The sequence below is a fragment of the Sceloporus occidentalis genome, unplaced genomic scaffold, assembly GCF_023333645.1.
Source record: "Sceloporus occidentalis isolate IW3139 unplaced genomic scaffold, rSceOcc1.0.p SCAF_184, whole genome shotgun sequence".
Lineage (NCBI taxonomy): Eukaryota > Metazoa > Chordata > Lepidosauria > Squamata > Phrynosomatidae > Sceloporus > Sceloporus occidentalis.
The window spans coordinates 794,978-820,122 of NW_028317164.1; the positions used below are offsets into that span (position 1 = coordinate 794,978).

Here is a 25,145-nt window from a genome sequence, read left to right on the forward strand (position 1 = left end):
AAGATACCGTTTTGGCTCCCTCACACTTCCTTGCTTTGACCCATTCCATTTGGGAGTCAGTTCGGAGATACTCCACTTATGCTGACTCCTCCAAAATCCAAGACGACAGGGGTTTTATTACCACCAAGACCGGGTATACGTACCTCCTGCAGCCCGGCTCCAAATTCTACGAGCACACCATGACTCACCTGTTGCAGGCCACGGGGGTCTTCATCAGACTTTGGACTTAATAAAACGATCCTTCTGGTGGCCCACTCTGAAAGACGACGTGACCAAGTACGTGTTTTCATGCGACACTTGTGCCCGTTCTAAGGGGGTGCCTCAACGTCCAGCAGGTCTTCTTCAACCCCTTCTAGCCCCGGCTAGACCATGGACAGATATTTCTCTGGATTTCGTTACGGATCTACCAACCTCTGATCATTTTACTATCTTATTGGTGATTGTGGACAGCTTTACCAAGATGGCTCACTTTATTCCGCATAATCATCTCCCATCTGCCACAGAGACTGCCACTCTATTTATCCGGAATATTTTTCGCTTACACGGTTTACCTGAAGCAGTGGTGTCCGACAGAGGGTCTCAGTTCACTTCGCGATTCTGGAGGGCGTTTTGTGAAGAACTTAATGTACGTCGTTTCCTGTCATCAGCATATCATCCTCAAAGCAACGGCCAAACGGAACGCACGAACCAAACACTGGAACAATACCTCCGATGTTATACTACATACTTACAGGGTGACTGGAGTTCCTACTTACCCCTTGCAGAGTTCGCTTATAATAATCACTTACACCGCTCCATCAAGATGTCACCGTTTTTTGCTAACTATGTATACCATCCGACTATGTTACCCGGTGCACCCATTCACAGTACTGTTCCTTCTGTTACTGACCACGTCACTCATCTGTCCAAAAACTTCCAGTTACTCTGTTCCACGTTACTCAATGCCCAACGTTCCTATAAAGCATTTGCAGATCGTCATAGAAGAGAGGCCCCTACCTATCGGCTTGGAGAGAAGGTCTGGCTCTCTACCAAACACCTTAAATTAACATGCCCCACAACTAAACTAGGCCCTAGATATATCGGGCCTTTCTCCATCTCACGCCTCATCTCGCCCTCGGCTGTAGAACTACAATTATCAAGCTCCATGTCTGTACACCCGGTGTTTCATGTATCAATACTTAAACCTTGGCACGACAATCCATTCCCTGGCCGGCATCCTACTCCTCCCCCTCCTGTTTTGATCGATGACACTCCTGAATATGAAATAGAAGAAATTCTGGATTCCCGTTACCACCGCAGCCAATTGCAGTATCTTATACGCTGGAAGGGCTATAACCCAGATGAAGATTCTTGGGAACCGGCCGCCACAGTTCATGCACCTGACCTGGTCTCTTCCTTTCATAACCTCCATCCTGGACGCCCCGGTTCTGCTAGAGGCCGGAGGCCTCTCGTTACGGGGGGGGGGGTCTGTCAGGGTCCAGCAGTCAGGATTCGCCGCAGCGACTCACCGGAATACCCGCTACCCGCGGGTACCGGGTCCAGCGCTGCGTACCCGCAACCCGCGGGTACGGGTTCCATCGCCGCGGCATCCATCTTCTGGTCTTCCTCCGGCATGTGTTGCTAGGGGCGCGCGTGCGCCCTCTAGCTTAACTTTATTGTTCCTATTCTGGGAATACTGAGTGCACGCTCGGAGACTGTCCCACCCCTAGGGGCGGAGCGTAGCCAAGTGGCAAGTTTAAAAACAGTTATTGTGCTTCCCATACGTACCTCCTGAGTGCTCTCTCTTTGCTGATTATTTCGTGTACCAGACCCGGCTTGCCTTGACTCCTCTACTTACCTACCCTTCGTGTACCAGACCCGGCTTGCCTTGACTCCTCTATTTATTGACCCTTCGTGTACCAGACCCGGCTTGCCTACGTTTATCCTTGTGGTTCCTCCTTGGCCTTGGCGACTAACGGCTCCTACACCTGTGTACCGATTTTTTGGCTTCTCCTTGACTTCGTTTTTGGGACTGATTATCTAAATACCGTGCCTGTTTCTCCTGCATACTGGTCTCCACTCCACTTCTGTCACTGCTGTCCAGTATTCCTGATACCCCCAAAGATATTATCTCTGTGGTGGATCTCAGGCACTCCATTCAAAACCTGGTGTCTCAAGAAGGCAGCAACCACCTACATAATCTTTGTAAGGACTTGGGGTGCTGAAGCTATTCCAAATGGAAGGGCTTGAAACTGATGTCAAGAAGGAATTTTTTTCCCTGGTTAGTGCAAAATTGGAAAGAGCGAAACCGGGTTTTTTTTGCCTTCTTTTGGATCAACAGCAACAAATTAACAGATATAGGAAAGGCGGAACTTGATGGACGCATGTCTTTTTTCAGCCTATATAACTATGTAACTATGTAACTATGATAATGGCAGTTTCTGTGAGAGAAAGGGACGACCAATCGGAAGTATGAGATGGGAACGTTCAAGTAGGCGTCCTGAAGGTCTATGGAGGCCATGAAGTCCCCCAAAGATATGATCTCTGTGGTGGATCTCAGGGACTCCATTTGAAACCTGCTGTATCTTATGCAGTTGATAACTGAATGCTGGTTGACTATCAATCTGAATTTCCCGGATGGTTTTGGTACCACAAAAATGTGGGAATAGGTACCTTGGTGAGGGACCGGAATAAGAGCCCTCTTGTGAATGAATTCTTGCAGTGTGGAAAGGAGGGAAAAGAAAAAATGTCGGTGCGCTAAGCTAGTCTCAGGCTCAAATAATACAAATGTATAATATGAGGCCTACCAAACAGTGTGAGCATGCTGCAAATACAGTGTGTTGGCTGTACAATGTATACAAAAAACAAAATACTGTCTGCGCTTCTCACCCTAATAAAGTTGGCAACAAATATATAAACATAATATAAATGAAGTGTGGAAAGGAGACCAGCTCTTCTCAGAGGGTCTGCAGGAGGTGTGGAGAGCAGAAATCTTCGGGGTGGCAGGTGAGTCAGCTATAATGCATAACTGTGACTGATGATACGCAGAACCCAGGGATCTCTTCCCAGCCTTGTAAAAGGAAAGTTAACCTGCCTCTGACTTGAGGGTGACTGGTGCCAGAATCTTCTAGCTTTATCTTCCTCACCTCTTCCCCTACCTCTCTGGGGTCTGCCTCTTGGGTAGGGTTTATCACGAAAGGACTGGGACTCCTGTCTTGTGTACGTAGATCTGTAGTTATCTCTGTCTCTCGCTGGACCAAAGTAGTTGGATCTAACAGGGAGGACCTCTCCTTTGAGGCAACCAATACTTGTCCCCCGTAGCGGATTCCCTGAAGGGTATACTACAGAGCCTATGCTTTGAAACATTATCTGCAACCCACAATTTTAGCCAAAGTGTTCCTCTAGATACAGTGGGCCTTAGCAGATAATTCAATGGCAGCGTCTGAAATAAAATCAACTGTCGGTGTCAGACAAGATCCTGGCAACCTGTTCTGTCCCAGGTATAGAGGCAATGTCTTCTAAAGCCTGTTGAATCCAGAGCTTAATCGCACGGGAGATAGAGGCAATGGCAACTGATGGACGGAAATTAGCCGCAGCTGCTTCAAAAGATCCCTTTGCAGCATTTTCGGCCCTCTTGTCCATCGGTTCCTTGAAATGTGACGCATCTTCCAATGGAATGACTGTCTTCTTAGTAGCCTTGCCTACTGTTGTGTCTCCTTTAGGGACTTCCCAGGTGTCTGTGGCTTTCTTATCGAACGGGAACAGCTTCTTTGTTCTGTTTGCATGTTTCCATTGCTCCGAGATGATAGCGAAATAGAATCATGAATAGGGAAGGTCTTTAGTTTCTCGAATTACCTTGAAATGGACCTGGTTTTGTTTCTGGTACCTCATCCTGCAGGTTTAAGGTTGATCTGACCACTGAGATGAGCTTCCCGATTTGTTCTACTGGGAAGAAATAGTCCTCTTTAATTTCCGCTTCCTCCTCCGAAGATGGACAGACATTGGCTTGGAAATAAATGTAATAAACCAGGTGAGAAAGGTACTGTCGCTCTATGGGAGGGTTCTGGCTGGGGAATGGCTGCATGAGAGGTGTTGGCCATAGCTCTGACACAGTCAAAAGTGGATTGTAGCTCCTCTTTTAACCAGGAGGGAAATTCATCAGTGGATGCTGCCTTAGCAGGAGTTGCACAACGTAGCCCAGGGATCATGCAGAGTCTTTTTGCAAGATTCTCTGGATTTTTATCGGACATATCTGAAACAAATAAACATAGGGAACTGAGTTTACAAACAGAGGCTCTAAACCAAGGAAAAAAAGAACTTAAAAACCCTGGCACATAAATGAGAAAAGGCAAACAGGTACAGCAGAAATCCACAGGATGCAGCAAGCCATGAAGTAGCAGCAAAAAAGATCTTACCCATCTGGCGCCTTTATGAGCATTTAGGAGCTTAGGATCGGAAGTGCCCCTGCCTTAGATGACCTCCAGTGAAGCCAATCCTTGTACCGTAAGTGCCGGTTCGCCAACCCGCAAGTGCCTGAAATGCATTCATATCACCTGACCAGAGCAGTGCTGCGTCTCTCCGAGGTGGAGGAAGGAGCATGGTGCCAGGAATCTACCCAGGGAGCTCCCTGGGTTATGGGGAGGTGAGCCAAATAAGGTCGCTGTCGCTGCTGCAGCCTACTGCTGTGGTTCCCTGGATCCACCCAAGGACAAGGAACGAAAATAAAAAAAAGAAGGGAGCATAACTAACATGCCTCCTACTTGAGTAGGGGCAGGACACAACACTGGGGAGGAAGGGGGAGGTCCACTTTTTTTATAGGGTTTCCTGTCCTACCTGGTAGGCGGAGCCATCTCTCCATCTGTGCAGCCTGGAATGGCAAGGAAAGATAATTTGAAAGAAAAAAAAAAACTGGTCCCCAAATTTTATGCATTAAAATAAAGTATTAATTAACCTGAGCATTAATATTAACCTCTCCTAGGCTGTCACTGACTCACACTTCAGCTCTCATCAGTCTGTAACTGCTGCCACTGACAAGCTAAAATGGTGTCAGCACACTTAGATATCTAATGCTTGTCCCTTCACCTTGTAAAAGGTTAAAAGGGCTCATTGTTAAGGGGCTTGCATTTTCTAAGTGACTTGCTTTCTGTAAGTGACCAGTTTGTGCACCACAGCAGCAGCAGCAAAGTGGTATTATAACTATACCAACAGTGGGTTTGTATCTCAACCAGCAACAAGAGGGTTGAAGGGTTTGTGGTAAAAAAAACAACAACAAAAAAAACTGTGTGTTTTGCATTAACTGTTTGTTTTTTTTTCTCTCCCATTTTCTAGAGTGTAATTAGTTAAGGGTGGGGTTTATAATCAATTAACTGTGTTGCTCTGTATAAAGGAAGTGGTTAAACTCACAGAGCTTGCTCATTGTTAAGGAGCTTGCATTTTCTTAGTGACTTGCGTTCTGTAAGTGACCAGTTTGTGCGCCACAGCAGTTCTTGCAACACAAGAGTATAAGAGAAAGAATGGTAAGTGACATAAAGGAATTGTTTAAATTCTGTAAGTGCTCACGTCCCTTCATAAAGTATGAGCAAGCTTGGAGATTTCACTCAGTGCACATCATGCCATATGTATGCATGCTTGGAACAGCAGTTCCTGGGTCCATATCACTGTGGTAAGTGTGATCAATTGGTCTCTCTGGAAACCGAGGTTGGTGCTCTGAAGAGGCACATTGAAACACTGAGAAAGAGATTGACAACCTTGAGAGGAGTCTGTTGCTCACTGAGCAAAGTTTAGATGGGACCCCTAGCAATGAGGGAGGAGATCAGTCAGAAGGGAGTCAGGCACATAGCTGGGTAACAGTAAGACGTGGTTGCAGTGGGGAAGGGAAGAGGAAGAGGCAAGCCATCCCAGAGTCTCTCCCTCCCAACAAATTTGCCCTTTTAAGTGAGCACGTTGGGGAGACAGACTCAGAGGTAGGCTTTCCGGAAAAAGCTGTTCTCTCTAACAGCCGGGAGAGCAGATCATCCAATGTGCAGGGGATCCGAAAGGAAGGAAAGCCCAGGCAGGTTGTGGTGGTAGGGGATTCAATAATCAGGAAAACAGACAGGGTAATCTGTAGCTCTGATCGCAGCAACCAAGTGGTTTGCTGTCTCCCGGGTGCCCGGGTTTGGCATGTTGCGGACAGAGTGGATAGATTATTGGGAGGGGCTGGCGAGGATCCAGCTGTCTTGGTGCACATTGGCACCAATGACATAGTAAGGGGAAGATGGAGTGTCCTAAAAGGTAATTTTAGGGACTTAGGTAGTAAGATTAAGAAAAGGACCTCCAAGGTAGTATTCTCAGAGATACTACCTGTGCCATGCGCTACACCAGAAAGGCAGCGGGAGATTAGGCAGCTAAATGCATGGCTGAAGTCTTGGTGTAAGAAGGAGGGCTTTGGGTTTTTAGAGCACTGGGCTGATTTTGCTTTGGGGTACAATCTCTATAGTCGTGATGGATTGCACCTAAATGCAAGAGGGTCCAATGTGCTTGGGGAGAGAATGGCTAGACGGTTGGAGGAGATTTTAAACTAGGAATGGGGGGGAGGGAATAAATACCTGGCTAGACAGTATAGAAAGGGAAGGCGATTTACTTAGTAACCAGGTGGGTGGATCTGGGGGCTTGGTCTATACAGATAATAAGGAGAAGCATATATTTTGCCCCCCAAAGCAAGGACAGAAAGCGATTGCAGCATCGGTGTTAAATGACAAGCTAAAGGTCATGTCTACAAATGCTTGCAGTTTAGGGAATAAGATCCATGAACTTGTAACAGTTGTTGCAACTGAGAATGTTGATATAGTGGCTGTTACTGAGACATGGTATAATGAGAAAAATGACTGGGACATATCAATCCCGGGGTACTCTTTATCTCTTTATATAGAAAAGACAGAAAGGGCAAGAAAGGGGGAGGGGTGGCCCTATATGTGAAAAATAACATAAAATCTAACTTAATACAAGTTGGTGAGGAGAATTTAGAGTCGGTTTGGGTTACAGTACAATTTGGCAAAAGTAAAGTAACTCGCATAGGTGTAATTTATAGACCCCCAGGACAAGTAGAAGAACTAGATAATCTACTATTGGAGGAAATAGCTAGAATGACAGTGAAGGGGGATGTTATAATCATGGGTGACTTTAATCTCCCTGATGTGAACTGGAAAACGAAAGTAGCTGATTGTGCCCGGAGTGCGGATATTCTAAACTCCTTACTGGTATTATCTTTAAAACAGGAAGTTGAGGAACCAACTCGTAAGGAGGCCATATTGGATTTAGTGTTCATAAATGGAGATTTGTTAACAGATATTTCTGTAGGTGAAAGTTTGGGATCTAGTGATCATCAGTCTGTGTGGTTTAATATACGAACAGTGACTAAGTCACACCACACAAAAACTAAAGTTTTAGATTTTAGAAAAGCTGACTTTTCTATAATGAGAATATGTATAGAGGAGTCATTATCAGACTGGGACAATTTAAATGGCGTTCAGGAGAAATGGGATTTTGTAAAAGCTGTATTATTGAAGATAACAGAAAATTGTATTAGGCTGGTCAGTAAGAGTAAAAAATTAAAGAAACCGCTGTGGTACTCTGCAGAAGTGGCCAAAATCGTAAAAGACAAGAAGTTGACCTTTAGTAGATACAAAAATACCCAAAGTGAGGAAGATAGACAGATCTATAAAATTAGGCAGAAAGAGGCAAAGAAAGAAAGAGCTGCCAAATCACATGCAGAAGAGCGAATTGCCCTCTCAGTAAAAAATGGAGATAAAACATTTTTTAGATATATAAATGAGAAAAGGAGAGCGGTCACAGCCGCAGCTGCACGCAGTCTTCGCCATCCGCAAGATGGCGGCGGCCCGGGGAAAAAAATATTAAAGTTGAAACTCTGGCTCCACTTGCAGGTTGAATACAGGTACTGCATTCAACCATACAAGTCAATGGAGCCTAGCTTTCTAATCACTATGTGATTAGTAAAATATTAAAAAAATAAAAAAATTAAAAAAAAAGGGAAAAAAGAAAAAGCTTAAAAAAAACAGGGTAACATTTAAAAATTATTATGCTTTAGAGGAACTATCCAGTTCCAGCAAAATGTAAAAAAAAAAAGTCCAAAAAGAGTAAAATAAAAAAATAAAGTTTATGAGCAAGTGCTAAAATTAGCGCTGTATCTTCCCAAAAATCCTGACATGGAAAAATGTAAATAAAAGCATTTCAAATACCCAAGGGGTGTCTAATTTAAAAAAATGAATGGTTTGATGCGGTAAATTGGAGTGGCCGGGCTCAAAGATAGGGCAAAGGCACAGACTGACCGAAATGGGGGGGAAAAAAGCGCACTTCCCAAATGTGGCCTTTTAACCCCAAACAGCAGTCAAACCCATGCATGGGTGGTATCACTGTACTCAAGAGATGTTGTTGAACACATATTAGGGTGTTGTTTGATAGTGACGTATACCTGGAGCTATAAATGTATACCCAAAGTACAATTTGTGTAAAAAAAAAATACCAAAAAAATACTAACACAAAGTGTGGCAAAGGCTGGTGGTAGAATCTCATGCATGGAAAGGGTTAAAATACTAGCATTTGAAATACCTTGGGGTGTCTAGTTTTCAAAAATATATGGTTTGATGGGGTAAATTGAATTAGCCGGCTTCAAAGATGGTCCTATTAGGACATGGGGGCAGAATGACCAGATGTAAAAGTTCCAAGTTAAAAAATGTGCACTTCCTAAATGTGGCGTTTTACCTCCCAAACAACCCAACAAACCCATGCATGGGGGGTATGACTGTACTCGGGAGATGTTGCTGAACACATATTGGGGTGTTGTTTGAAAGTGATGTATACCAGGAGCTGTAAATCCATACCTGAAGAGCAATTTTAACGATAAAAAACACAAAATAAATTACTACCACAAAGTTTGACAAAGACTGGTGGTAGAATTAGTGCATGGAAAGAGTTAAAATTCTAGCATTTGAAATACCTTGGGGTGTCTAGTTTTCAAAAATATATGATTTGATGGGGTAAATTGCATTGGCCGGCTTCAAAGATACCCGAAATGGCACATGGGGGGAAGAATTACCAGATTTGGAAAAAATGGTTTTGAAATAGCAAAACGCTACTTGTACTTTAATGCTCCATAACGTGCAGAAAAAAGCAAAAAAACATAAAAACATTGGGTATTTCTAAACTCAGGAAAAATAGTAGAATATATTTAGTAGGTTTTTTCATTAGCTTTTTTGGATGAGTAAAAGATTTTTGGGGTTAAAGTCAGAAAATTTGTTGGTTTTTTTTTACATTTTTCATCATATTTTATTTTTTTTTATGGGAAATTAGATAATATGATTAAAACAATGGTATCTGAAGAAAGCCCTTCTTGTCCTGAAAAAAACAACATAATTTGTGTGGGTTCACTAAATGAGTGAAGAGAAAATTACATCTAAACACGAACAGCCTCGGTCCCAATGGTACAGCCTGGTCCTTAAGGGGTTAATTGTTTTACTTAAATTGGTGTAAATTTAGTGTGGTACTGGGCGTTACAGAAGCATCCATAAACTGTAGTCAGCTTAAAATATAACTTGGTGGTGGCAGCGTATTACCAGTCTGGTATGGGTTTTTGTGGCGTGTTTAAGGTTTAAGTGAGTGACCAGGAGGCTGGTATCATTAGCCTTTGCACACCCACACCCTATGTGTCCGGTTATCTAATAGCTAGCCATGAGACACTGGTGGCAGCGGCAGGATAATCCTTTTCTATTTTTAGAGCTTTTAGTGTGGCTTATTTTTGTTGGAATTCAGCACTAAAGAAATTGTATAGCTTGGGCAATTTACAGAGACCGAACTCGGTGCTTCCTATAGACACAGTATATAACACAGTTTGTGTCCCTTCGATACTTCTTGTTCTTCTGTATCTGTGGCCAAATAGAGAATTATCAACGAATGAAGATTGCGGATCTGAGGGAACTTTGCAATGCCAGAAATTTAACTCCACAAGGAAGACTTAATTTCTGCCCCTGTCGAGTATGATACATGCAGACCTGTGTCTACTGATGGAGCTATGGTAGAGAAGCCTGTAACGCATGGACTGTTAAATACTGGGGTAACTAACAACTCTAATTCACAAACTGGTGCAGATACTAATTTGCAAGCTGCCCTAAATCTTTTAGGATCTGACAATCCTGAGCTCAGACTACAACTAATTATTAAGTATCAGGAAAGGGTGGCAGAACAACAGGTAGCCGAGCCCAGAGGGCAGACAAGCTGGAAGTCCTATGCCTGAACAGAGCAATGGCCATACAGCATCAACAGGAGGCCAGTAACCTCTGTGAGCAGCGACCCCGTCCAGAACATTTCCCTGTGATGGAGAAAGGTCGGGATCTGGATGTGTTTCTAAGGAGCTTTGAAAAGGTGTGCAGGCAGTACCATCTAGGTAAGCAAGAGTGGGCTAAATATCTAACTCCACGCTTGCATGGAAGAGCCCTGGATGTGTTTGCTTCACTTCCCGTTGAGAACGATCAGGACTATGATATTATCAAATATGCTTTGTTCATATTTTTATACATAAACACTGTGACATTCGTCAGATTAAACTATATATTAATCCAGTCTCCGCCTCTGTGCTCTAATCGAACTCTACCTTCAGAGAAAAATGGAATAACCCACGTTACTTAATTGTTTTACTTAAATTGTTTTTTTTTACATTTTTGATCGCTTTAGTGTGGTACTGGGCGTTACCGAAGCGCCCATAAACTGTAGTCATCTTAAAATATAACTAGGTGGTGGCAGCTTATTACCAGTCTGGTGTGGGTTTTTGTGGCCTGTTTAAGGGTTAAGGGCTGGTATCACTCATACCTTATGTGTCCGGTTATCCGATAGCTAGCCGTGACAGGTTCTTTGCTTACAGTGTCCTTGGTTTGGCCCACCAGGGCAACTATTTTTTCACTATACGCAATAACAGTAAGAGCACATGGGCCCTTCAATACATTGATTTTGAATTGCACTAGCCTGTTTTTATTAGCTAGGACCAGAAACAGAACATCACACACATTCCACTTTGCATGCTTTTTAAATTACTTTGGACATGTGTGGTACTGATTTGAGTTTTTGACATAGATTATTGCTTCTCTGCAAAATGAACATCCATTTTTGGGGGGGAAGGGGGGAGGCTGTGCATTTTGACCACCACTCTCTTTAAATACTACAGCCACAGAATGAGAAAGATTGTGGACCTAGTATCCACTGTGGCTCTACACTTTTGAGCACCTTGCTAACCCTTTTCATTAATGACCAGAAAGCATGGGACACCTCAATCTAACAGTAAAAAAAAGGAAAAAATGGGTCACTTCAGCCATTAGATGCACTTTAATGCAGATGGTAGCTGATTGGTCCTTCTAAATTAATGTGGTGTCTCCTTTGCAAATGCACGGAGGATTCTGCAGAACCCCCAATATACATTTGCCCCTTACTCTTCCCCCAGATATTTTCTGTGCACAAAACAGTAAGTTCTACTTACCAAGAGCTTCTTTTCCCTGCCGACCCCTGGTGACACTACGGATTGACCCCTCCTCCGTGCCTTAGATAGGGCAGGACTCCAAACACTTAAAAGCCCCTCCCCTCCCAGATATCCTCAGTGAATAACAAAGATCACACAGGAAACAAATATGATGCAAAAATGTATTCAAAGAAAGGGAGGGAACAAACGTGTCACCAGGGATCGGCAGGGAAAAGAAGCTCTTGGTAAATAGAATTTACTGTTTCCCTGCTATCCCAGGTGACACTATGGATAGATATACCCTAGAAGAAGGGTGGGAAAAACATTAAGAGTGGGTCTTCCTGTGCCATCTTATCAAGTCTGTAATGCTGGGCAAAGGTAAGGAGAGTCCTCCAAGTAGCCGTCTTACAGATCTGTTCAGGAGAAATGAGAACTGCTCGAGTAGAGTGAGCCCGGATCCCAGCAGGTGAAGACTGGCTGGCTGCAGCGCATGCCAGGCTGATGGCCGACACATTCCAGTTAGCAATGGAGCGCTTGGAAATGTTCAACTGGGGCTGACGACCCAGTCAAGTGGGATCTTGCGCTGCCTGGAGGTGAGGGCAGGAGGATGCAGGGACAGCGTGACGAAATGCAGAAAAGGTAGACTGCATCTCTTTGAGCCAGGCTAAAAACTTTCTTCCTCCAGCCGCCTCAGAATCTGCAACCGATTTCAGCAAAGCTTCTTCCGGGAGGGCTTTGTGACACCCAGAGCACTGTGCATGCTTGGTTTTCATTAGAGCCTTCTTAGACTTGTCCTCAACAGAGGGGGGCTCAGAATTATCAGGAGCCGAAATGATGTCTTGAGATGCAACAGCACCCTAGAAAAAACAAACAGCAAGCAGCAAGAGCTGAAAGAGTGAAGTTACCTACTCACCTTTTCAGCTTGTAATCAGGCTGCAAGCCGCAACATCGTTTTTCAAAATTGGCCGAAAACAAGGCTTGAAACGCACATCATGAAGTGTGTAACGCTCATGGCCGGAAACCAGAGAACCGTCATGCCGGACGTCGTCATGGAGCTCCGAGAAGCCGCACAGCAGTGTCTAAGCCTCCCTGAACTCCCGGAAGCAGTCGTGCCTCCCGAGAGAGGACACTGCCACTGAAGGTACGGAGGAGGAGTCTATCCGTAGTGTCACCTGGGATGGCAGGGAAATGTATTTGGATGATCACATCTCCTTGCATGTGATATACTAATTAAAATTTGCGGCCAAGACATTAAGATGCCAAAATATGTCCATACAAATCACAATAGATCTTCAAGGCCTTATTAACCCTTAACGTAAGTCTTAAAAGTCCTTCAGATTTCTAGGTTAGCAAATCCCTTAAAGTTTACTTGTGGGTAGCAAGGTCCGCTGTGGGTAAGATTGACAAATATGTCAAACTTAATCACAGTGGACCTTGCAATCCAAACTTTTTGGATGACAAATCACTAACAAATATAGATATACCATAGTTCCTGAACGCTTAACTACAGGTAGCAAGTACTACACCCTGCATAGTTATAACAATACATACAGTTTCTGACAATACCTACCTTATGTGAGGACCAGTCGAATGGCCATTGGCAGAAATCAACATATACTTTAAATATCTGGTTAAATTAATCAACACATCACAGAACTACTATTTCATCTCCAAATACCTGCTGCCTTAGGGAAATGCCTGAAAATATGGCTACACAAGAATGTAAACTGGTAGCAAGGGATGCGGGATATTCACCATCATCAATACATGCTGCTCTACCACACTTTATACCAAAAGCCTACGGAAATGATTTAAAATTCAGCATGTTTGCTGCCTATTCCCACCACTGGAAATCTCTTGTGTTTAAAGTAAGTGTTTGATTCATCTTCAGCCTGGACATGATGGCTTTTACAGTATTCTACTTAATTTAAGCATTTTGTTTACAGGTCATTCAAGCTGTTTTCTTTGGCATCTGTGTGCTGTCTGACCTTTCAAGCTTGCTAATGAAGGGGAGTGACAACCAAGAACAAGAAAGGCAGCTTATGAAGCTTATCTCTCTCCGTGACTGGATGATGGCTGTGCTAGCCTTTCCTGTAGGAATTGTAAGTGGTTTTCCTCTGGTTCACAAAATATTTTAGCTTAAAAAAAAAGAACATTTACATTTTTTTAAACAATTACATACTATTTAAACATTAAAGGCAATAAACGATTTTAAAAAGAAATGAAAATACACACCAAGTGGAACAACTACACAGAAATTTAGAATGTGACTGCAGAATATATTACATTTGAAAACATAAAATCATATTTGGTCCTTGATATTTCTTATATTCAGGACAGTCATATGGCTTATCATACATGTTAAATTCCTTGATTGTATTTACCACTACATGATGGAGTGCACTTTTAGTAAAGTCAAGTTTTCTTACATTATATCAAAGCTGCTTATCCTCTAGTTTTAGGCTATGACAGCTTATTCTAACATTTTTCTTCAATGATAACAGAATACCACATTATTATTAAAAATATTATCCCAGTGTCACACAGCAAGGTTGGAATCACTGGAATCAGGTAGAACCCAAGGGTAACGTGGTCGAACAAGCCGAGATCAGGATACCAAGAGACAGGATCTACAGATAACAAGCCGAGGTCAAACACAAAAGGACTGCCAACGATAATGGGTACTGAGGAAGCACTATAAGCATAGGGAACCATCAGAAGGCAAGGATTCTTAAGGAGGGAAAAGGCAGAAATAGTGTCAGGTGACCACTCCCGAGACTTTAGCCCCCCTCTTGGTGAGGGGCGTTAAAGGTGCAATGATCTTAGAGTAATTGCGGATAAAACGTCTGTAGTAATTGGCAAAACTCAAAAACCTTTGAAGGGCCTTAAGACCTACAGGATGCAGCCAATCCTTGATGGCCTGTACCTTGAATGGGTCCATCTCAAATCCATCCGGGGTTATAAGGTATCCCAAAAAGGTCACCTTGCGAACCTCAAAAGCATACTTATCCAGCTTGGCATAAAATCCATGTTGTCGAAGACGCACTAAAACACGACCTGCCTGAATAGATGAGGATGTCGTCCAGGTAAAACAAACTCTCTGAGGCAATCATCCATGAACTCCTGGAAGACCAGGAAAAAAAGAAAAAGCCTGAATGTAGGACGACCCTATAGGAAAAATGTTTTACTGTAAACAATTTTTTTTTTGTTTTTATTTCCTTTTATTTTCCAACCTGCCCCCCATTATGCACATCTGCTCCCAGGCTTGCCACTCTGCCCCAGAAATGCCTTATACCCCCTATATGCCACTGTGCCCCATGATATGCCTTTTAACCCTCTAAATGCCACTGTGCCCCATGATATGCCTTTTAACCCTCTATATGCCACTGTGCCCTATGATATGCCTTTTGACCCCCTATGTGCCACCCTGCTTCCAGAAATGTCTTATACCCCTATATGCCACTAGGCATATTATGGGGCAGAGTGGCATAAAGGGGGTTAAAACACATATCTGGATGCAGAGTGGCATTAAGGGGGTTAAAAGGCATATCATAGAGCACTCTGCCTACAGAAATGCCTTATGCCCCCCACTTTACACCCCCCAAACTTACCGGTGCTTCTGACTCCCCGATGTGTTGTCCAGTCAGGGGGTAGACATCTACGCGATTCGCGTAGGCAACTTCCGCTGCGGCCAGAAGGAGGTGCGGTTAGAGTGTCAGAGAGAATTCCCTGTAGCGGTGCGGGGAACTCTCCTCTCTGACAGTCAGGGAAGGTCTGCGCGATGCATGCAGACAACCCCCGCTGCTAATCGCACCTCCTTCTGGCTGCAGCTGAAGTTGCCTACGCGAATCGCGTAGACGTCTACCTGCTGCCCGGACAACACACCGGGGAGTCAGAAGCACCGGTAAGTTTGGGGGGCGGTTACCAGACAGGAGGATCCAGGTCCCCAGCAGCGCTGCGGGGGATATGGATCTTAGTCTCATACTCAGACCTCTATTTGAGGTCTGATTATAAAACAACCCCGATTATAAGGCGAAGGGTATTTTTCAGAGCATTTGCTCTGAAAAAAACCTTGTCTTATAATCGAGCAAATACGGTATATATAGTAGCCCCACAGAATCTGTCAAACAATTCGGAAATGAGGGGAATAGGATACCAATTATGTTTGGTGATCCTATTCAGTCTTCTGTAGTCTATACAGGAGTGCAATTCGCCGTCTTTTTCCGGATCTTACTAAATGCCCAGCCGATCCGCAATACATACAAAGTTCCTCGTTTCTCCTTCTAGACCTCTCCTGTTCAGAGAGTCTGGTGGCTGCCAACCGCATGGGTTCTTTAGGGCCAGGAAGGGCCATAGGTGGGGGAACAAACGTATGCTAGGTCATCTTCCACTTTCTCACACTTTTTGACTCTCTCTCTCTCTGATTGTCTTTCTCAGAGATGCAGATCAATTTGAGTCACATACGCAAGTACACAGTCCAGATCAGTAGGTAAGTCTCTACCAGCTATCTCATCCTTTAGGGTATCAGACAACCCATTTTAGAAGGCTATGATCAATGCCTCGTTAGTCCAGTTCACCTTCGCCATCAGTATGCGGCATGTAATAGCAAAGTCCATGAGGGAGCAATCACCTTGCCGAATAGTGAACAACGAGAAAGATGCGGTGGACTTCTTACCGGGAACGCCAAAAACTGAGCACAGAGCCATCACAAATTCAGAGTAGTAGTGAACTGCTGGGGCATTTATTTCCCAGAGAGGAGAAGAGCAAAATAATATACCCTACCTTTTGCTCGATCAGTAGGGAATGCATATGGATATCACATTGGTTCAGAAAACCACGACATGCAGCAGGATCTCCCCATAATGTTGTGGTGGAGGTAGGTTTGTAAGAGCATAAACCACAGGAACAGGGAGCTGGTGGAGGCGTCGCTGAGGGAGGAGAGGTCTGCTGGCCAGGATCTGTGCACTATAAGCATAGGCAACCATCATTTTGTATATACTTCTCCTTTCTCAAACACCGCCAATTTATATGTGTGGAGAATAATCTGTTCTGCGTTGTGTATTAATGATAAATGTAATACCCTTGTTACCTCCTCCAAGAACTAATATATAACCTTATCCCCTTTTCCAGATAATATATATGTCTAGTTCTACTAAGGTTAAAAGGCATATCATGGGGCACAGTGGCATTTAGGGGGTATAAGGCATTTCTGGGGCAGACTGGCCAGCCTGGAGGCAGATGTGCATAACTGGGAGTGCAGGTTGAAAAAAAAAAAGGAAATACAAACAAAATATTTTTCTCAATCATAGCTTTTATTAAAAAAAATTGTTCACATAGTTTACATGAATTAACATTTACTGGTAAAACTTTTTTCCTATAGGGTCGTCTTATATTCAGGCTTTTTCGTTTTTTCATAAATTCAGATTTTGGGGGGTCGTCTTATAATCGAGCAAATACGGTGTTTTACTATTACATAATAATATACGCTATATCTTAAAGGTACAAGAGCCCAATCACAATATTTCTCAAACTAGGTTTTCATATCTAAAAAAGCTTTACTAGTAAATATTAATTCACATGTAAAATATTTTTTTCAGATTTAATAAACAGTATGATAGAGAAAAATGCATTTATTGTTTGTATTTTCTTTTATTACCCAAACTGCCCCCCAGTTATGCACATCTGACCCCAGGCTTGCCACTCTGCCACCCCAGATTTGCCTTATACCCCTATATGCTACTCTACCCCCCCTTTATGGCACTCCACCCCCAGATATGCCACTCTGCCCTCCCAGATATGCCATATACCCCCCTGATATGCCACTCTGCCCTCGATATCTCTTATATCACTTATATGCCACTGGGCCCCCCTAGATATGCCTTATACCCCCTGATACGCCACTCTGCCCCCCAGATTAGCCTCCTTTGCTCCAGGCTCCCTGGTGTCTAGTCTGAGCAGCTGGTAAATGTCTCCGCAATGCGCGTAGACAACCTATTCTGTTTCCTGCCACTTTCGCTGGAGCTTCTTCTCCGTCATAGAAGCTCCGGCAGAAGTGGAGGGCAGTAGCGAAGGACGTCCACCGGTTGCCAGAGCGGGGGACCCAGGTCCCCTGCAGCTCTGCGGGGGATCTGAATCTTAGTGTTATAGTCTCCGAAAACGAAGGGTTAACGACAGTTGACATGCCAGGACCTTCATGACTTTAAATATGAAGCATTCGAGGCATTCAGCAGCACCACGATCGGCACTAGGGGCCATTGTATGGCGGCGGATGACCGTTTTAAAAGTGTTTAGGAGGCGATCAACTTCAATGGTGTCGCTGAAATGCCTCGATCAGGAGGCATTCAGCGATACCAAAGACCGGAGCGGTCACAGCCCAGGGGTAAGTACCCCAGGACAGGCTGTGACCGCTCCGGAGAGCGGTCACAACCGAGACCGCAAGATGGTGACCGTCCTGAAAAAAAAACAATGGAGTTTAAGTACCCCAGGACAGGCTGTGACCGCTCCGGAGAGCGGTCACAACCGAGACCGCAAGATGGTGACCGTCCTGAAAAAAAACCAATGGAGTTTAAAAAGTTCGTTAGATGGTCTCCAGACCCTCTAGAGAACTCTGGCTCCACTTGCAGGTTGAATACAGGTACTGCATTCAACCATGCAAGTCAATGGAGCCCAGCTTTCTAATCACAGTGTGGTTAGTAAAAATAAATTAAAAAAGAAAATAAAAATAATAATAATTAGAAAAAAAGTTAAAAAAAACAGTAAAATGTAAAAATAATTTCCCACTGATGTCAATATCAGGGGAACCTTCAAGTTTGCAAAAATGTAAAAAAAAAAAAAAAAAAGGCAAAAAATAAATAAATATATATATAAAAAAAATATTTTTGTGAGCAAGTCCTAAAATTAGCACATTAGCTTAAAACAATTCTCGCATGGAAAGAGTTAAAATACTGGCATATTAAATGTCCATGGGGTGTCTACTTCTAAAAAATGTATGGTTTGATGGGGTAAATTGAATTGGCTGGGTTCAACAATGTCCCAATTAATACAGGGGGAAGGATGGTCCCACATCTAATTTCCAATTAGAAAAATGCACACTTCCCAAATGTGGCCTTTTATTTCCCCCAAAAATGACAAACCCATGCATGTGGGGTATCACTGTACTCAGGAGATGTTGCTGAACACATATTGGGATGTTGTGTGACAGCGGTTTATACCAGGAGCTGTAAATTCATACATAAAGTAGGTATGTGGAGAAAATACTACTGCAAACTGTGAAAAAATGCTGGTGGTAAAATGTGTGCATGCAAAAAGTTAAAATACCAGCATTTAAAATACCCTGGGGTGTCTAGTTTTCAAAAATATATAGTTTTATTGGGCACACTGAAATGGTCCGGCTCAAAGATGTACCAAATAGGGCATGGGCAGTGGATCACCAAATGCCAAAGTTCAAAATGTGGCCCTTTTGCCCCTAAACAGCCAGGCAAAATCATTCATGTGAGGTATCGCTGTACTCAAGAGATGTTGCTGAACACAAAAGAGAATCAACAATTATTAGAAAACAAAATAACTACACTGGAAGACAAACTAGCAGAAATGGAAGACAGAAGTCATAATAAAAATATCACTGTAAAAGATTTAATACCCACTCTAATACTATTATTTCAAGATATGGGTGTTACAGAAGTACAAAATGAAAATAATATAGAAAACATAGGGTAGCAAAACCCAAATCTATTACTATGGAAACTCCTAGAGACGTGATTATCCAACTATCAACATTCCGGATTCGCCAAAAAATTCTTACAACATCAAGAACATATAATCCAGACAATTAAAGATTCAAAAATTTTATATTTTTTCAAGACTTATCACAAAGAACACGACAACAGAGAGCTGCATACAAGGATATTACCAAGATTTTCAGAGAACATAATGTGCATTATAAATGGATTTACCCCTCTAAATTGATAACACATGAAGGAAAATCATATCAGTTTGATACTTTTAAGAAGGCTCAAGATTGGTGGGAATCTAAAAAGAATTGAAATAACAGAGGATTAGTGTCTGGCTTTTTTTTATAGGAATTAAGAGATATTCAAATATGTAATTAATTGTTTCTGATAAAAAAGACATATAAATGTTAATATTTTTATAAATTTTTTAACTTTTTTTTTTTTTATTGCAAGGTTTGTTGCACTAATAACTATCGAACTTTTGATTTCGAAGTCACTACGTTTAAACTTTTCAGTGACACTCAATAAAACTGATGTATAATCTATCCAAGGGCTCACCTACCTTAGGAATAAGGAAAGCACATAGTAGAAATATATTGGTAGATAATTCTATTCACTATAATTAGATCACATATTCGGTAAACATTACACATTTTCTGATACATGTACAAATTTATCAAATATATATAATTTTTTTTTTAAGAATATTGTTTGGTTTGCACTAATCACGATTACATTTTTGATTTCAAGGTTTAAACTTTCAGATTTACACTACATAACACTGTATTTATTTTTACATCACACAATACAATATTTCATTATTAAGGGCTCTCCCACCCCAGGGATAAAGGAAAGCATATAGAAGAAACATATTGCACAATAAATAAGGTAATCACATTCACTATATTTTAGATCACAGTTCAGACAATAAACATTACACATTTCCTTATTTAAGCACACTACACACTTATCAGATATTTACTCTCGAATGTATGTAAATAGTACGCAAATAATCAATGTAATACAATACAGTGGGACATAAGGTAAATTGGACGTTATATATATATATATATATATATATATATATATATATATATATATATATATTTTATTTTATTTTTTACTCACAAAGTCCATTGCACACCTTTCCAAGTTTCCCAAGCCTGGTGCTAGTAACCAGCAGTTTCCATATAAAGCACTTTCAAGAGATCATCAGCACTCCAGGTCTTTAAATTAACAATTTTTCTTTATTCAAATAAAGTCAACGTTTCAGTCATTTCTGACTTTCCTCAGGACATATATTTGAAATAAAACAAACACATATTTATGATAAAATAGCTAGAGAAATCACCAATCTGAAGTGAGTGGGTGTGTGCTAAAATCAGCGTGTCAATGCCGTTAGTGAACATGTGTGTGATAACACCGCACATACCCGGAAGTGCAGTGTAGCATTATTGTGTTCCGGTTACTATAGTAACATAGTTTATTCAGTTATTATATATATATATATATATATATATATTTATTTATTTATTTATTTATTTTTTGCTTGTTGCCCCCGAGAACACAATTGGAGTACCCAATATATTTTGATAACCACAGACGGAAATTTTTTTTCTCCCATGTGGTTCAGCGACAAGTGGTCCAGGAAGAGGGGAAGGACCTATTGGTTCAATATGAACCATACAGACACGACAGACATAGGGATGGATTACTTTTATCTACCCTACTGTCATGTTTTGTTTTTCTTTTATGTTTTAGGTTGTGTCAGCAATTTTTGGACACTAAGTCCTATTCTTTTTTGTCATACTCGGTTTCTTTTTTATGGTCGGTATCCGATTTTCGGGCCCTTTTTTTATTTATGCCGGGAATTAGTAGTGATAAAAATAAGAATTGAAATAAGATGGTTCACTTTTTATCATTAAATGTACAAGGACTTCATAAGTGAATTACTCTACTTAAGTTATTAAAAATAGAAAAAATCGATATTTGTTTAATCCAGGAATCCCATTGTCTTAATTCTATGAGATATAATATGAAAGGGAGATATATAACAAAAGTTATAGCTTCCTCCATGATAGGGAAAAATAGAGGAGTAGCAATAGTAGTTGGATATCATATACCAAGAGCTAGATCCAGAGGCTAGATTTATAATACTAATTTGTAAGATACAAGATAAAATATACACTTTATTGAATATTTATGCTCCGAACCGAAACCCAGTGGGATATATAGAGAAACTATTTAAAAGTTGAAAAATTATCTAAAGGAGTACTAATTTTGTCCGGAGACTTCAATTGTGTTTCCGGTGTCTTAAGGGACAAGATGATACGAAGAGGGGAATCTATTAGTAAAAAAATAATTAGATCTGCCAGATTGATGGCAAGTTTCATTTAAAAAAAAACCAACTCTTTGGTATTTGGAGAGCATTGGCAAAATAATTCACACATTTTTCTGTGCCACACGCATCATATGTGCAAATAGATTTAATTTTGGGGAACAAATTATTAATCGAGTGTATAAAGAAAATTCTAATTAAAGATATAGTATGGTATGACCACAATTCCATTATCTGGGAGATCCATTCAAACAATTCACAAATTATACATAGAGAATGGAGATTAAATCCAAATTTATTGAAACAACCATATGTAGATCAGTTAGAAATTACTACAAATTTATATTTTCAAGAAAACGATAAAGAAAATATATCACAAGCAACTTTGTGGTGCGCCTACAAAAGTGCAATCAGGGGCAATTTGATTAAATTAGGCAGTTTTGAGTATAGGAAAAGAGGCCCAGATCTCTTGACTCTCTATATATAAATCTATATGAACTTGATTTGATAAATAAAAAATCACCGACTAAATTCAGATCCAATAATATAACTCTCCTTAAAAAGAGAATACATGAATTAGAAATAGAAAAAATAAATAAAAATTTAGAGAGATTAAAACAACAATGGTATTTCACAAATAATAGAGTAGATAAGATTCTGATAGACTTAAAAAGAAATAGGCAAAGGACTGTATCTATAAAATAGTTAAGGATAATAGAATATATATGACCCCAGAAGGAATTGGAAGTGCATTTAATCAATATTATGAATCACTTTACACTATAAAGACTATTATAAATCCAGAAGAAATTAAAACATTTCTAGATTTGCCTATTCCAAGGATTTCCATAGATCAACTAAAAGAATTATACAAACCAATAGAAGAAAAAGAGGTAATAAAGGTTATTGAAAATCTTAAAAACCAAGAGTCCAGGCCCTGATGGCTTTATCGGAGAATTTTATAAAATCATTAAAAGTAATATAACGAAACCTTTAACAGTTATGCATAACGAATTAAGAATGAAAGGATTAGCTCCAGAAGAACTCTTAAGAGCGAATATACTCCCAATACTTAAACCTAAAAAAACACATAAGAAACTATAGACCAATTTCTCTCATTAATGAAGACATGAAAATCTATGCGGCAATATTGGCGAATAGATTGAAACAAGTGATAGCGATTTTAATTCATTCAGATCAAATAGGTTATGTCCCTAACAGACAACCATATAATAACATTAGCCGTATCATAGATATACTGGATGTTTCGAATTTTTAAAAAAATCACTTTGCATACTTGCATTAGATGCTGAGAAAGCCTTTGATCGGGTAAATTGGGATTTTATGTTTCACTCTATTCGGATTTTTGGAATTGCAGGACCTTTTATTTTGGGAAATCATTCGTTATATTCAAATTCTACGGCGAGAACAATAGGGCAAATTATTAAAGCGGATTGGTTTAAAGGCTCTGATGATACTGATTAAAAAATATTCTAATATTTCAAATTATAAGCTAAACATAGAAAAATCAGACATTTTATGGCAAGACAGGAGGCTCATATTTGCTTAACACTTTACTTCTGACCATAGCAGCAAAGGATAAAAATAGTAACCATCGTGAACCAATTACAAAACAGTAAACATATAATATAGCTGTCAGGAATCTCTATCTTCCTCTTTCTTTGCTGCTCACCTCAGTGTACGGGTCAGCTCTTTCCATTAAATTCTCTTAAATTCTCTTTAGACATATCCCGTTAAAAATTCCATGTCCTTGGATTAATTTATTACAAGCTAGTATAAATAATTTTATTAATAACGGGAAAAAAATGAGAATTAGTATTAAATATTTGGCAAAAATAAATAAATAAATAGAGGAGGCCTGAATTATCCTAGAGTTAAAAGCATATGTATGAAGCAAGTACATTACTGCATTTATATACCGTATTTGCTCGATTATAAGACGACCCTGATTATAAGACCACCCCCCAAATCTGAATATTATTTTAGGAAAAAAAGAAAAAGCCTGAATATAAGACGACCCTATAGGAAAAAAGTTTTACCAGTAAATGTTAATTCATGTAAACATTTTTTTTAATAAAAGCTATGATTGAGAAAAATATTTTGGTTTTATTTCCTTCTATTTTCCAACCTGCCCCCCAGTTATGCACATCTGCCCCAGAAATGCCTTATACCCCCTATATGCCACTGTGCCCCATCATATGCCTTTTAACCCTCTAAATGCCACTATGCCCCATGATATGCCTTTTAACCCTATATGCCACTGTGCTCTATGATATGCCTTTTGACCCCCTATGTGCCACTCTGTCTCCAGAAATGCCTTATATCCCTATATGCCACTCTGGCATTAAGGGGGTTAAAAGGCATATTATGGGTCAGAGTGGCATATAGTGAGGTTTAAGGCATTTCAGGAGGCAGAGTGGCGTATAGAGAGTTAAAAAGGCATTTCTGGAGGCAGAGTGGCATTAAGGGGGTTAAAAGGCATTTCATAGAACACTCTGCCTCGAGAAATGCCTTATGCCCCCCATTTAACACTCCCTCCCCCTCCCTCCTCCAAACTTACCGGTGCTTCTGACTCCCCTGCCATGTAGCCGGAGCAGCATGTAGAGCTCTACGCGATTCGCGTAGACAACTTACCGGTGCGGGGAATTCTCTCTGACAGTCGGGGAAGGTCTGCACGATGGACGCAGACAACCCCCGCTGCTAGCCACACCTCCTTCCGGCTGCAGCGTAAGTTGTCTACGCGAATCGCGTAGACATCTACACGCTGCCCCGGCTACACACCGGGTACTCAGAAGCACCGGTAAGTGGGGCGGGGGGGGTGAGACAGGAGGACCCTGCGGGGGATCTGGATCTTAGTCGTCTCATAGTCAGAGCTATTTGAGGTCTGATTATAAGACGACCCCGATTATAAGACGAGGGGTATTTTTCTGAGCATTTGCTCTGAAAAAAACCTCGTCTTATAATCGAGCAAATACGGTAATTTACAATCTCAAATGAACACTAATCAAGTTTGGTTTAAAATAGAAAGATCTATGTCAAATATTAATTTGTCAACATATATGTGGCAATCACAGAAAAAATTAGAAATAAAAGAAAAAGAAATACAAAATAATATAATGCAGAATTGAATATTATAGAATCAGTTATTCCGGATTTAAATCTAAGGTCATGGAAAACGGGGAGGGGATTATGGATAAAAAATATATTATCCTTGAAGATGAAATAGAATGATTTGAACAATTTTCCCATGAATATAAATTACCTAGCTCAGAAATATTCAATTATTTAAGAATAAAATCTTTTTTAACACAGGCAAGATATAAAGGAGACAAGGAACTCCAAAACAAACTTCAAAATGTATTTAATGAGAAAGATATAAAAAAGCAATATCTAAATCATATGAGGTAATTAACAAAATGGATGAAATTCCTCCAACTCGAATTATATCTAAATGGGTTAGAGAGTTAAAGAAACAAATAACAGAGGAAGAATGGTACAAAGCAATAAATATGACAATTTAATACATTCTATCACAATCAGAGAAAATTATTTTAAACTCATAAATCAATGGTATTTA

At 40.8% G+C, this 25,145-nt stretch overlaps 1 protein-coding gene across 1 annotated transcript in view; it reads left to right on the plus strand.

The window, feature by feature from the left end:
- The window catches only part of LOC149278686 (androgen-induced gene 1 protein-like), a 180,857-nt gene that overhangs the window by 55,918 nt on the left and 99,794 nt on the right, over positions 1–25,145 (plus strand). The window contains exon 2 of the mRNA XM_089501877.1: positions 13,426–13,581. Within this exon, the coding sequence (XP_089358003.1) occupies positions 13,426–13,581 (156 nt within the window). The remainder of the gene's footprint in view (positions 1–13,425; positions 13,582–25,145) is intronic.